Source organism: Fusarium solani, assembly GCF_023522795.1.
Source record: "Fusarium solani strain SB1 chromosome Unknown bctg00000002, whole genome shotgun sequence".
Lineage (NCBI taxonomy): Eukaryota > Fungi > Ascomycota > Sordariomycetes > Hypocreales > Nectriaceae > Fusarium > Fusarium solani.
The window spans coordinates 1,244,109-1,259,033 of NW_027072155.1; the positions used below are offsets into that span (position 1 = coordinate 1,244,109).

A 14,925-nucleotide genomic window follows, 5' to 3' on the forward strand; every position below is an offset into this window, starting at 1 on the left:
TCATGATCCAAGGTCTAGCCCGACACAAGAACCCAGAGCCTGTGGCATGTTAGCAATGATCATATCGTTAGGGGACGCCACCGAAGCACGGCTAGGACCTCAAGCCTAGCCGCCCCCTCGAGGCAAGATGTGAACACTTACAAAAAGAATACCATCAGCACTCCAAACATCTTGGCAATCAGCCATCTGTTGCTTGATACTCGAGACCAGTACTTGAGAAGCTCTCGTTGCGCTCCCTCAACGTTGTCCACCACATCCTCCGTGTTGGCATCGATGCGCTGGATCATCTCGCTCTGCTCCGATACCATGGTCGCCAGTTGTCCAAAGATGCTGCCTAGTTCGCTAATCGTCTTCTCGATCGCTTCGATTGCCTCTCCTCGTTGTTGGATGTATGTGTTGGTCGGTTGGGCCTCCTCCATCATCAACAATTGCTGGTCGCCCACAGGGTTGAGGGAGAGCGTGTCTTGACCTGGAGCTGGCGAGTTACGGGCGGGTGTTCCGTAGAGCGGCGAGGCGGACTGTTGGATAGATGGTTGCGCATGCTGTGACACTGACGAGATGAAGTTTTCCGTTCTTGATCGCGAAGCCTGGATATTCTTGGTTCTCTCCTCCAGGACATCCTTGAAGTTGACCGAGACATCAGTCAGTTTGCCTTGCAGCAGATATACGACGTTCTTGTTGTGCTCGCCCTCCTGGTCGGCCTTCGGGTGCTGGCTCTTGGAAAGTGTCTGTAGGGCGCCGATCTGCTGGTTGAGAGACGACAGATCCTGCTTGATAACAAAGGTGAGTTCGTTGATCTCGACTGGCCGGTCGTCGAAGAGGGTACGTCGCTTTGCCACTATTTCCTGAAATTAGCCTTTGGCGATCAAAACAATCGCGAAACGAGAGACACGAAAGGACTGCCTCGACTGCCTCCGATAAGACAAAAACTCACATTGTGCTAGCTTTTCCAGCTTGCCCATAGTCGCCGAGATGCCACGGCCAATTTCAGCTGCCTTTCTGGCAAAGTCAGATCGCCTCGGCCGGCCGTCAGCATTGCCGTTGGCGGCATTCTTTTGCGCGTCGGTCAGCAAAGACCGGCGCTGAGAGCTGACTTTGGAGGTGGCCTGCTTGCGCTGCGCCTGGGCAAGCACCGACTTGAACTCGGAGGTTCGGTCTTGGATAGATGCGACAGCCATCGTGACTGAATTATGAGGGGTTGAGGATGGGCTCGAGGGAGGGGAGGACTGCGGCCAGCGCGGCTTCGGTTCTCGAGCAGTTCGCGGCGAAAGTAAGGGCGGCAAGGGATATGCCACCTAAACGCCCAACAGTTGTTGATTATGAGGCGCCAAGTCGTGAAGTTCGGCGTCGTTGATGGTGCTGGATCGGTGCGGAAGGGGCCGGATCAAGTCTCGGTTCGGACGGGCGAAGGGTGATTGGGGGCGGGAGATGACGCGGAAGCGAATTGCAAGATATTAAATAGAGGTGGAGTATTATTAGTTGCCTCGACAGCGTAGAGTCTGACCAAGTTGAGTTGAATACAGTTGCAAGAGAAAGCGAGACGTGCAATAGAGTTGCGCGCTGCAGGGACGGAGAAGAGGCTACGCAACCAAGAATGTCAGAGACAAATGAGGTTTGGCGTTTCTGCGCCTGAAAGGGGATTCGGGACGTGTCGTTGGTTTGTCTTGGTTCCAGGCCGTCCAGGCCAGAAGCACAGACGTCGAACCGCCACGCTGGCTCCTTTGAATGTTGAACCGAGGTATTTCCGCTGTGGCTAGTGACCTTTGTGATTGTGTGGCTTGACGGATTGGACTCGCTCGGGATGTTGCAGTGATACATGTCCTTCGTATCAATGTTGAACATGGAGCTGGGCCTCAAGAAGCGACCGAGGACAGCGCCGTGCGAGGAGTTGCTGTAAAGTTCTCGCCTATCGTTTTTTTGAGTGCGAGGCCAGGTTCAGACAATCTCGTCAACCTTATTGGTGTTTATTCAACACGTGGGTGTGAGGCAGACTAAAAGAATGCGTACGGAACGGACCTTACAACTTCATTTCAACCTTGTCATTTCAATCTCAAAGCATAGTTAAAGTGAATACTTGTTGAATCTTTGCGAATCTTGGGCATCGCTGCATCTAGTGAAGCTCAAGAAAGGTTCACTTAGATTGCCGTGCCTTTCAGGTCCGCGCTGCACTCAAGTGGAGTCAGCGTGAAACCGCCACTCAGCGTACTTCTCGAAATAGTATACGGAGTAAGCGATCCATAGATGCGATTGACATAATCCCCCTATCAAGCCCCCGCCAGACCTTTGCCAGCTTATAGGACACTTTTACCCTGCGTGCATATTGTTTCTTGCATCGTTTCCTCGCTTCTACTCGACAATTGCTTCCTATCTGTCGCGCAATCCCTCGAATCGTTCGCTGCCAGCCTCCTTTCTTCCACTTCGATCGACCCCGCGAAACCCCGCCAAATCGACACCGCCATGGCTCAAGAAGGCATCTTCAGCGCCAACCTCCTCTCCCCTGAGGTCAAGGCTGCTCTGCCCGCTGGCTACACTCTGCGCGCTCTGCGAAAGTCCGACTTTGACAGTGGATTCCTTGACTGCCTGCGCGTCTTGACCACTGTTGGCGAGATCAGTGAGGCCGACTTTGCGAAGCAGTACGACGAGATGGCCGCTGCTGGCAGCTACTACATCATCATCATTGAGGACACCTCCCGCGCAGAGCGCCCTGTTGTCGGAACTGGCGCTCTCATCGTTGAGCGAAAATTGTAAGCCAATCTGACTCCATTCCAACCTGGCATTGAAGGCTGACCAACTCTCCCTGTAGCATCCACAACCTTGGCGCCGTCGGCCACATCGAGGATATCGCCGTCGCAAAGGACCAGCAGGGCAAGAAGCTGGGTCTCCGAATCATCCAAGCCCTCGACTACGTCGCTGAGCAGGTCGGTTGTTATAAGAGCATCCTCGACTGCAGCGAGGCCAACGAGGGCTTCTACGTCAAGTGCGGCTTCCGACGAGCTGGTCTCCAGATGGCCCACTACTACGAGGGCACCAAGGGTAAGTCGCAGTGATTTCTTTATAACGTTACGGACGTGTAGGCGTGTTGGAGGCCCAAGTACTGTGCCTGGGCTGTGACGCGCTTACACGTACACATGTTTCTCTTTTTGTTGGCATTCACCATCTCAGTGCGTTGCACAGAGGCTGATGCGGTTTCGCATGGCGTAGGAAGTAAAATATAACGAGGGTGTCTGGTCATTAGAGGGTAGATCGGCTGCCGGGTGAATATAGACGAATATTTCTGTGTCTTGCTGCAACTCTTTGTCCAGTGTGTTCTCGGTCACCTTTTGAACCCTGATGCCCTGAAGAAGGATGAGGATGATATTGTGCTCGACGGAGACGTCATTGGATATAACCATTAGAATGAGGAAGACTTTGCCTATTTGACTAAACGTCGGTGATAAGGCACTTCTTACTTAAGGGGTTTCACCTCACTTTCATCGCTGTGATGGTCGCAATGTAGAGGAGGGTCAGAGATGTAGGAAATCCTATCATTGGCTGGTTTAGGCTCACATTGAACTTGAGCGTCGCCGATACAAGAAACGACGAGACGCATACAAAACGAAATAAGGAGCCCAATCACTAGCAATGCCTACCAGTAGATCTGAGTTCGGGGAAAGAAAGAGCCGATAACCGACTTGACGTCTTCCCAAGAACGTACCTATCACCCGCGTCAGGGAAAAATTAGGACACTGGTACAAAGATCAGCTTGTGCTTCCTAATGATGTCTACCAATGTGAAATAAAGTTTTACAAAACAATCTATAGAATGCCTTTAATGGCATATCCTTCTTCCATTAAATCAGTATTATTCATATTCAAATTCATAGTAAAGTCATGGCATAGGACGTGTTAGACGTCCTTTGTCTCTCTGGCGTCTCGATTATTTCTTGTCCCGCGTACGTGTCATCCCTCGACACCACTCGACGTCACCCGCCGACTACGAAGACGGGGCTTGCGTGTGTTGTCTTCCAAGGGTCCGGCGTAGTGGTTGTCGTGGTACGTGCGTGGTTGGTGTGCTACGTGCGACGCGCTTGAAAGTGCAACATGTTTGTTACGTCTTGTGATCCCCCGCAGTCAAGGATAGGATGAGAGAGGAGAGAGAGGAGACAAGACAACTAACAAAAGCCGGGAGGCTGCGTGAACTGGTTGCATGGCCATTTTTGGGAAATTTGCTCTTGATGATTGCCGTTCCGAGGCTGCATTCTTGGACCCATGCGGACAGTATCCAGGGGCTAGAGGGTTAGTCCTGGTTTGTAGGTCGGGAAACTGAGCCACATTGAGTGACGAACCCTTCAAGCTTTCAATTTACATTTCCAGAAGCAAGTGGAGGAATGGGGACCTCTTGACGGCACTCTCCTTTGTACCTTGGTGGAGGCTGGCTGCTCAAGGTGCCATTCGCCGCTGGAACGGGAGTCCGATTAATGAACCTGCACTACGTCAGCAGGAGAGAGCCTACAGCTCGTAGATGTGCTTCTTGCTCACCTCGTTGTGACACTTACAGCCATCCCGGTTTCTGAGAAGCTGTAGAATGTCAGTCACCAGCTCGTAACCGGCCCCTTGATCCATGTTTCGCGTGCGCGTGTGTTAATTACCAGCTCCGGGTATTGTTGATGAGCGTGGCACTAACGCGGAGTCGCAGCTGATCTCGTAACCCCGTAGCGCTGTTTCGCTGCCGCTCTACATGCGTTGGCCGACTCCGCTGATAGTCTCCATTCCTCGGTCAGCCCATCCCCTGTTTTTTTTCTGCCTCCTCGACGCTGGCTTCCGTTGAGTGGAGGATTCTAGCTTCTCTTGCTGCCGTGTTCTCCGTTATTTCGTACGAAATTCTGTGAGGCTGGGCGAATGGGGTACCTGCTTGGTGCGTGCTGCTGCCGGCCGTTGTTCCTTGTCTTCTTGGCCCCCCAGGTGATGCCAGAGCCCGAAAGTGCCCCATCACCCTCCGTCATCCAATCTCCAACGGGCAACCTACTACCACTGGCACGACCTAACAAAAGTGCCTGACCGCACCCTTCGCTCCCCGACCATCACCTCCTTGCTCCCTCACCATCGTATCGCCATCTGTCGCCTTTGTCCTATCTGTTTGTTCTGTTTCCATCATATTCTTCATTCTGAGTGTATTTGCATCTTCATTTACATCGTCGTCTTTGTTCTGTTCCTTCATTTCCCGCGCAGCCCCTGTATTCTAAGCTCCCCATCACGTCCGATCGCCCGTTACGCATCTTCTCCCGCCGATCTTCATCACTGCCGAACTCGATAAGAAGGCTGTCGCGCCTAATCCCGACTCCGTTCGCATACTGCCGAGCTACATCCATCGCCTGGAACCGGTGTTCAGCCCTCGCCAGCTTTGATACCCGACGAGAATGCTCCGATAACTGAGCAGCTACATACTACGCACGTTATGGACGGGACATACAATAACCCCTACGCGCAAGCGCAATCTCCATTGTAAATGGCCTTTGCCACCCTCGATTGGTGGCCTCGTGTTAACCTGCCACTTCTCTAGATCCCCTCAGACTCCCTCGGCCGGAGCATACCAAGTCAACGTCAGCCGCCAGAAGACGAGAAAATGGGTCCAAGCGCCCGTTCAGAACTATGACGGCGATGACTGGGGTGCCGATGAGTTCGAAGACGATGAGCCGCCGCCGCCGCCTCCTGTCCCTCGGGTCACCACGGGCCTCCGTCCCGTTGGCCAACGGTCCGAATCCTACGGCCCTTCCCCGATGCTGGCCGCCGCAGTGGCATCAAGTTCACAGAGCTCCAGTGGTCCGCCTTCGTTGCACATCCAGACCCAGCAGAATGCTTCTCCCTCGACCGCAGCTCCTGCCCGTGGCCTCGAGCAAGTCCACAATGCTGCTGCACTGGGAGCCGGACGAACCGGCTCACCCGCCCCCGCGTCTTCCGGCGCAGGATCGTCAAAGGCCCCCAGCTATCATCAGCCCGATGTCCGATCTTCCACACCGCAAAGCACCGCCAGCTCTGGTGCTCGCGCTTCTCCCGCGATTCGACCGTCTGAACTGTATCGTCACGTAGACGAGGACCGAAGGCTGGGTGGCTCACCTTTATCCATTGCCGAAGCTATTGCAGCGAAACCGAGTGACCGAGCAACGCCACCACTGAACGAGCCGAACCGCCAGAATTACAACCAAGGAGATGGTCCTGGTAATCAACCAATCCAAAAGCAGCCAACGTTCGATAGTATCCTCGCTAAAAGGGAGGACTCTGGGTTTGCGCAACGAAGCTTCGACAATGCGCCAGTGGCCGAAAGCCGACCTCTTTATGAGGAAACCCGTGATGATAAGGAGGAGCCCGTGATTCACCCAGCTGCCGGTATCGACCGCAAGCGAATGTCCGTCAGCCCACAGTTGCCCAGCATGTTGCGGATGTCGGGCTTCGGGGACGACTTTTTTTCCTCATCAAGTTCAGTTCCTCCTTCCGCACCCCTGGATCCTGTAAAGCAGGAACAGCCCCCCGCACCAGCACCGGTCGCCCCTGCTCCTCCGTCACAATCCGATAAGAGCTCATCCCACGAGGTTCCCACGATAGACGAGGCTCCCAAAGAGAACACGGATAGCCCAAGGGTCGCGGCTATTTCTCAAAACCCGGCCCTCGCACCTGCGAATGACCCTCGAGCCATTCCGCCTCTGCGCACGCCGAGTCCTCACACCAAGTCCCTGGAAGTAGCAGCACTTTCTGGCTCTCCCCAGTCCACGCTGCCCGAGATTACACCCCCTGAGCCTCTCAAGCCCCGTGTACCGGAATACTCCCCTTCAGACTACGAGCCTCAATCGGCCCAGACACAACAGACCATGAGCACTTTTAATGCGTCGCCTGTTAAGGAAAGCGACATGTTGAGTGAAGAGATCATGAAGTCCCTGAGTCCGATCGGCCAGAGTTCTGCCCTGGCTCCCCCACCAGACAACTCGCAGTCTTTGACGCCAGGCAACCGAAACGATACGAGGAATAGCAGCTACACTCTAAGCGGCTACGATGATTATTGGGCTGATACGACCGAGAAGCCAGCACAAGAAGCAAACAACGAGGTGAAGGATCACGAGAAGCCGCAGCCAGTGCCAGCTCCGGCAGCTGCTCCGCTTCCACTGCCTGCTCCAGTGCCAGAACAGAAGGCCCTTGGCTCCGGCTCATCCAGCCCAGCCCCTCCACCGGCTGAGGATAATACGGAACCAGATTCTCTAGGTTTGCGTCGAAAGTTTTCCTGGGAGGCTGATTTTGGCCCCTCGCCCAACCTTTTTAAGAGCGAGTCACCTGCTGAAGCTTCATCCAAGAACGAGGCTCCCACTGTCAATTCTCCCTCGCCACTTGTTGTATCTGCTATTCAGGCTCCTAGGGATGCCACACCTGAACCCGCTGGCCCATCGAGGAGCTCTCCGGGGGCTGTCGAGACTCCCATGATCGTCGTTCCGCCGTCAGGTGGGATCTCACACCAGGTTTCCAAAGCCAGCACACTTCCTCCGACACAGCAACCAGTTGTTCTTGAGCCTCCGTCTCCCATTTCTGTTCGAACTGATGAGAGTACACCACAAGGTCTTGACCGTGTCGGGACTGGGGTTGAAGACAAGGTGCTCATACCGACACCATCAACCATCACTGCGTCAGCGACACCACCCCTGAGAAACCACAACCACAGACACTGGTGCTTCCCCCGAGCGAGTTTCCTCAAACCATCCCGTTCCGCGACATCATGAATCTTTCGACCCCCCTTCAAAGAACTCTCAAGTTTGATGCAGGCCGGGCCACATACGCCGCGTGGGAGTCAGGTCTGGAGAATTGGCTCTCTAACCTGATGACTCAACAACCCGAGTATGCTCACGCAACTGGCTCTTTCTCGGGAGCTGGTCTTCCTGGTTCGAGTCAGGGAGGGCATGCTTCAACACCAAGCGGATCTCACTCACAGCAGCCATACTACCAGCAGTATCTTAACGCAAGCTCTCCGACCACGACGGCTCCGGCAGCGGGCCGATCTCGATTGGGCGGCTTGCCCCTGTCAGCACCATCCGGCTCCAGCAGCTTTGGAAACTCGGGTAACCAGCTGGGTACCAAGAGCAAGGAATTCATGCACTCGGCTGGCAAGATGGGCAAGGGACTGTTCAGCAAGGGGAGGAGCAAATTGCGCGGAACCGGGGACAAGGTATTTCACTGACGCTTCTCTTTCTAGAACCTGCTGCGATGGGCTTCTTCCTTTTTCACTCCGAGCAGGGTAATTGTTGGGTTTATTCTCTCTTCATCATGCGCTTCGGGGCTGATGTTTCACTCTTGGCCTTATGACGAGACGGGTGTATGAGATAGGAATTCTACGACGCTTTTCCCCCTTTCCCACATGTCACCATGCTGTTGCCCATCCATCAGGCTGTATGTGACGAGAATGTTTATTAATGTTTCTTTGGTTGACAGGGCGAACCCATCCCTCCCCCGGTGCAAATCAAGACCAAGAATGAGAGACGCACGTCATGGGGCCTGAGCCTCGGAGCAAAGTCTCGCGCTGATGAATCTGCATCGCAAGCCGAGAAAGACATGATGTACACGAGGCCTCCGACCCAACCGCGCCAGGCTCCCCAATCCTCCCAGTCGTCTGTTGTGTCTCCCTTTGGCCCTGCACCTCAACATGGTGACCCAGGTAATCGACTTGCTTCACGAGAGAGCTACGGACCCCCTCCCATGAGCGGACCGGCAACCCTTCCCAGTAGGGACCAAGAAGATAGGACGGAATGGCAAATCCCAACCCCTGATAATGACAACTCTACCTGGGATCCTTTCAAGGGCACGGACCTTGGGAAGGACGATGCTTCGGAACATTCTGGAGTCCTGCTTGGGAACCGAGAAGATCATGGCCAGCCAAACCGTGGCGCTGAAGTGCCATCTGGTAAGCCGGTGTCTGGCAACGCGACACCTACTCTTGCCAATACTGGAGGAATCCGCATGGTGCCGCCGGAAGCGCCCGCAACTTCGTCCCAGCAGCCTACATCTGCCTTTCCTACTCCCTCTCAACCAGTCCCTGCTGGTGCTCCTCCCCAAACCCAGAACGAGGCAGGTATGCCTCAACGTCAGTCGTCTTTCGTTGGGTTGCCATTGATTAGGAGAGGCTCAACTTTTGACGTAACCACAAAGCCCGCTCAGTCGAAGCCCACCGAGACCATCACTGAAGGGGTCTCTACCGATGTTGACGAGGATGCAGCTGCCGGGCCACAGGGAACACTCACTTCCGAGGTCACGGTTGGTTCAACTTTGGTTGGTACAGACTCTCTGATAGCCGGTAAGGATTTTGAGAAAGATGTCGATGAGCCAGAGCAGCAGGCTCCTGCAGATGCGCCAACTGCCCAGCAACAGCAGCCACAACCTCAGCAACAGCCTCAGCCGCCTCTCCACTCGCAACCGCAACATCCATTCCAGATGCACCCAGTTCATCATGGTCCTATGCCACCTCAGCATCCCCAGTTTGGACCCCGGTCTATGATACCACCCAACATGATGGGTGGCAATCCTATTCACAGACTTCCTCCCTCTGGACCATGGAAGTTGGAGGAGAGCCATCTCTCCGAGCCTCTCCACCGTGTTACTCCTAAGCCGCAGCAGCTTCCCCCATCTGGTCAATGGAAGCTTGAAGAAAGCCACTTGGCTGAGCCTCTCCATTCTGTCAACAGAAACCGTGCCGGTACCAGCAGCTCACACCAAGAGCCTTATTTCGGATATGACAAGGAGACTGGGATTGATCTGCCTTCACCGACGAGCCCTGTAGCCACGAGTCCTGTATCCAAGCAGTTCCAACATCGACAAAAGCCAAGTGAAACGCCTCCATCATCAGCGAACCGATACCCAGGCCTCTTTCCTGGACAGCCACAAGCACAGCAAACTCCTAAAGACGGACCTCCTGGCCCTACTCCGCAGTTTATGAGACGGCTGTCTAACGAGGCAGGTATTACGCGAACTGGAACGGGAGGCCCAGAGGAGGAACGTGGTCGTTCAAGAAAGGCATCAGCGTTGTTCAAGGACATTGGCAGTCGATTTAGAAGGGGATCATCTGAGCGCCGAGGCACGTCTGTGGAGCCCAACCCACAGCAACAACAGCATCAACAACAGCCTTCCCAGTCTCATGCGCCTGAGCAGCCGCATCTGCTAGGTGACGGTGCTTCTGTATCCAGCATCACCACAGATGAAATCCAAGAGCGTAAGAAGTCCAGGTCGAGCTTCATGCTTGGACTGCGAAATCGCCCCTCGACGGACCACGGGCGACAAAAGAGCAGAGATGGGTTGATGGGACCTCCTCCTCGTCCAGATGAAGCTAGGCCAGAGACGTCGCCAGAAGAACGAAAGCTATCTCGCTTCGGCACAGGTCTCGGTGCTCTCACTGGCCACCATCACAGGCCCAGCGGCCCTCCTCGCGCATCTACATCAAACCTAGCTAATGAGCCTGGTACAAGCACGCCCCTCCCCAAGAAGAGATTCTCGGGTTTCAACACCAAGGCTGCAGTTGCTGGTGTCTTCCACCACCGTCCAAGTGGAGATATGACGCCCAAACCGGGCACCCCCAGCTCCTCAAGGCCTGTGTCAAGTCAGCTTGCACTCCAACAACAACCGTCTTTGGAGCGTCCAGAGTTTTCTCATCCTGGGTTTGAGAGGAGCAACACAGCCGGTCCGTCATTCGGCCAGATGCAGCAGCCCACCCCAGCGAATGCGCAGCCGCTTGATCCCCAGGAACGCCGGAGGAGACGCGGCTCAGCGGCGGGGTTGATCTCTGGGCTGTTGGGTCATGGCGGTAAGCATAAGGAAGAGCATCAGGACGCGCCAGTTCGACCATCTTCGGGACAACAGCTTTCGATGCAACAGCCCCAACAGCCCCAGATGCAGCAGCCTCCAATGCAACAACCACAGGCTCGCCAACCTTCCGGGCCTCAAGTCGGCAACCCCCAGCTCGGAGGCCCTCAGCTGCCTAGGCTGCAAACCCAGGGCCAATCTCAAGGTCCTCCTCAGGGCCGTCGTCCTTCAGGCCCTCAGCTTCCAACCCCCCAGCTTCCTGGGCCACAGCTTGGTAGCCCCCAACTTCCGGGATCGCACCCTGCTAGCCCCCAGGTTGCTGGAGCACAAGTCCATAGTCCCCAACTTTCAGGCCCAACAATTGCCAGCCCTCAGCCTCAGAGGCCTCAGCAGTTTGGAGGCCAGCAGCCTCCCATGCTCCGTCGGATGACTGGAACCTCTTCGTTGCTCGAGCAGACTCCGACGTCCCCTGACAGGCCTCCCTCAGGCGGGCATCAACAGAAGCAGCAGGCTCAAGTAGCCTACCAAAATTCTCGTCCGTCACCGCTAGGTTTTGGACCGTCAACAACGCCAGGGGGATCTCCCCCTATCGGCACAACAAACGTCCCAAGTCGTCATGGGACACCGCAGACTCCTTTTAGTGTCGGACAGATCCTCTCTGACAATGGATCTGGCAGGATGCGATCGACCTCACCCGCAGCCTCGGCTGTACGCCCTGCCCCGATATCGCAGGGTGCCTACCACAATTCAACACAGTCCCTGGATAAGCTGGTTCGGCCTGGACAAGTCGGTGGCCAAGCTCAACAGCCTGCTACCGGCTCACCTACTATGGCGTTTCGACCTGACGCTCGGCCGGCTAATGGTCGCGTTGAGAATAATACTCGAGATGACTTGCCACTATCTCCAGTTTCTCAGGTGTCAAACATGGGACCGCCATCAGTCTCTTCTATCGCTACAGGGCAAAGTCCTCGACTGACAACATCCGGGCCAGCTATGGGAAGGAGACAATCCTCTCAACTTTCGCAACCCTCACAGCCGAACACGCCCGCGCTGTCCATGGCCTCTCATACTCCACCAACGCAACACCAACCGTTTTCTACTCGCATAGGCATGTCGCCACAACAGCAATACCAGCAGCAGTTCCCTCCAGGGTTCCAACCGCAGGTTTCTAATCCCCAGCAGGGCGGTCAACAAAACTTTCCCAGTCAGCAACAGCCGGGCGGTTTCCGTGGCCAGCCAAGCCCACACCCTTCGTCCTTTGCCCCTGGGCGTCCATCAATGCAAATGCAGCACTCTGTCGGACCTCAAGTACCTCCGAAGGACAACATGGGACCTCCACCTCAGCCTTATGCCGCAGAAGCACCTCGTCAAGGCAGTCCCGCGTCGTCTAAGTGGAAGGGACTGAAGAACCGAATGTCGGGGCAGGCGGCACATAAGCCATCATCGAGTCAGAGCAAGCCGGAAGGTGAAAAACTGTCTGCGAGCAAGATTCTCGGGGCATTTAAACGAAGCTCCAAGCAAGCGCCGGTTGCCGAACACTCTTTTCAGGGAGGTTACCAAGGAGGACGGCAGCATCAGCAGTTCCCTGGTCAGCCCCCCTACGGGCAAACCCCGACTCCACGACAGTCTTCTCAGTTTGGCAGTCCCCCAGTTGGCCAGATGCAAACTCCACGGCAATCCTCTCAGCAGTTTAGTAGCCCACCTGTTGGACAGATGCAGACTCCGCGACAGTCATCCCAGTTCACCAGCCCACCCATGGGCCAACATCAGTTCCAGAGACCTCCAGGACCTATTGGTCAAGGTCAGCCTGGTATGGGCCAGCCGTATCCCGGCTATGGATTCAAGCCTCAGGGCCAATTCCAATCCCCTCCTCAACCACAAGGCCAGTTCCAGTCCCCGCCTCAACAACACCAGGGCCAATTTCAGTCTCCGCCCCATGCCCAAGGTCAATTCCGTTCTCCTCCTCAGGCTCAGGGCCAGTTCCAATCCCCTCCTAAACCTCAAGATCGATTCCCATCGCCGCCTCTCCCACAAGGCCAGTTCGAATCTCTTCCTCAACGCCAAGTCCAAGGCCAGTTCCAGTCACCACCCCAGACCCAGGGTCAGTTTCAATCTCCACCTCAACCTCAGGGTCAGTGGCAATCGCAAACGCATAGCCCCGGAGGCCAGTTTGCTCCATCCCCTTACCAGCCAGGCCAGTTCCCTACCCAGGGACAAGGAATGACTGGGCAATCCCCAAATAGGACACACCCGAGCCCTCGCGTTCAGCAGGGGCATATGATGCAGCAAAGCGTCCATCAACAGCAGCAGCCAATCACGGTCCAAACGTCCGTCCCCATTCAGCAGCCAATTCCCGTACACGCGCCATCACCCCATCAAGGAGCCTTGTTGCAGCAGTTTATGCCTCCAGCAGCCAACAATCAGCCCAACAATGCGGAGTATCAAGGAAACAGAGGAGGGCAGCCAAGCCATCCGGCGTTCGCGCACAGAGGTAGTCCAGTTAATACTAACCAGCAAGGAAGGCCGGACATGCAACGTCTTGTAAGCAATGACAGCCATCACAGCGGTGGAAGCAGCGGAAGCTCAAGGCTAGGCAGCAATCCTCCTCCCGCGGTTCAACATACATCCCCTAGGATGGTCGCCGGCGAGAACGAGGCCACCAAGCCTCTGCCTCCAGCTGGGGGTGTACCTGTGGTTGCTGCGACTGCTGCTGGTGCATCGCCAGCGGGCGGTCAACCTGTAGTGGCGATGAACGAGAACTCGGCACCCAAGACCGAAGACCATCGCGCTCTTTCGTTGAGCCCTCCCAGCGGGTCGAACGGCGAGATCAGCCCGGTCAACTCGGCCCTTCTGTCTCAACCAACGCCGGAGCCCAAGGGCACGATCAACGCGGCGCCCGTCCAAAACGAAACAACACACGACAAGGCCGTTTCGCCCGAAAGCAACGGCAATGGGGTCGCTACCAAGGCGACCGGAGGGCCCTCCTTCTCCGCCGAGCTGGAAGATACAGAGGACGCTCGGAAGCGCACGCTGCGGATCGACTCACAGGAGGAGAAGATCCATTATGACCCCAATGCCGACTCGGATGGAGAACTGCCTCCTCAGATGAGCGCAACGAGTTACCCCGGACAGGAGTGGAACCCTTACGGAGGGGAATACGGAGATCTCGATTAACGTATCGCAAGTTGATGAATCTCTCTTGATATATACGACAGCACAATTTGTCACCAGTCTTGTACCTTGACGCATCCGTCCTTTCATTTGTCTTTTTGTTTATTATCATTTACAGCGTGGCGTCACGGCCATACTTTCATTACCCCCCTCACTTGATGGTTTATTGAGACAAGATGGCATGGGGGACATTTAATACACAAAAGCAGGTCAGGGAAAACGAGGACAAAATGGAAAAGAAACACGCACTTGAGCATATACAGTTTTCTTTCCGTCAGTATACATAATTCTAGTCATTCAGAGCATCGCCCGCGTCGCAATGTCCCGGGCAAGCATAATAATATTGCATCAATCGCCAGGTCGGTCAGACCCTTCATCTTTGAGCTGCGAACACCAGTGACTGACGTTGAGCAGACGGGATGAGCTGGGGCTGGACCAGGTTCCAACCAGGCTCTCCTGCCCCATGGCCTGTGGAGCAAGTCGCTTGAGTTCTTCCAGCTGACCAAAAAGTACACGCTGAAAGGGGGTACTACGTGCAAGATGCATATGCCATTCTGGATTGCCGATGGCGAGTACGAAACTACTTTGCCGAGTCAATCACAGCTGGTGAAGGATGCTTTGGGCGATCGGGCCGAACTGCACCTCGTCAATGGATATCACCACCAGACGTTGAACGGAATAACACTGAGGTGGCGGGGTTGTGTGTGATGGAAACAGGACATGGCGTCTTGTCTCTCCTGCGGGTGGAGATGGAGAGTTCAAATGCCGGGCTGTAAGTTCAGGCACCACCAAGTTGATGCTCCCCCGTACACCAGCACATCCGCACGGGTAATATATGCTTTATTGAGTCATGAATCATCAAGCTCGTCGTGTGGTCTTGCAATGATGTCTGCCTCTTAAACAGACTCTAGTTGTGCATCACGTATTCACATCATGGTTTGTTCAACCCCGC

At 55.2% G+C, this 14,925-nt stretch overlaps 3 protein-coding genes across 3 annotated transcripts; 2 read left to right on the forward strand and 1 right to left on the reverse strand.

Moving 5' to 3' along the window:
• Nucleotides 1-14: 14 nt before the first annotated feature.
• MRS44_004356 (uncharacterized protein) lies at nt 15-1,178 on the reverse strand (the record flags this gene model as incomplete). The annotated part of the gene is made up of 3 exons (XM_046270683.2): nt 15-39; nt 142-838; nt 935-1,178. 3 exons carry the CDS (start codon nt 1,176-1,178, stop codon nt 15-17), a joined length of 966 nt encoding a protein of 321 aa, XP_046136519.2.
• A 1,279-nt stretch (nt 1,179-2,457) lies between these two features.
• On the forward strand, nt 2,458-3,395 carry MRS44_004357 (uncharacterized protein; the record flags this gene model as incomplete). The annotated part of the gene is made up of 4 exons (XM_065622170.1): nt 2,458-2,744; nt 2,804-3,033; nt 3,075-3,091; nt 3,303-3,395. 4 exons carry the CDS (start codon nt 2,458-2,460, stop codon nt 3,393-3,395), a joined length of 627 nt encoding a protein of 208 aa, XP_065478242.1.
• A 2,038-nt stretch (nt 3,396-5,433) lies between these two features.
• Nucleotides 5,434-13,976, forward strand: MRS44_004358 (uncharacterized protein; the record flags this gene model as incomplete). Its single annotated transcript, XM_065622171.1, has 4 exons — nt 5,434-5,480; nt 5,539-7,612; nt 7,681-8,181; nt 8,445-13,976. 4 exons carry the CDS (start codon nt 5,434-5,436, stop codon nt 13,974-13,976), a joined length of 8,154 nt encoding a protein of 2,717 aa, XP_065478243.1.
• Between the last annotated feature and the right edge of the window lie 949 nt (nt 13,977-14,925).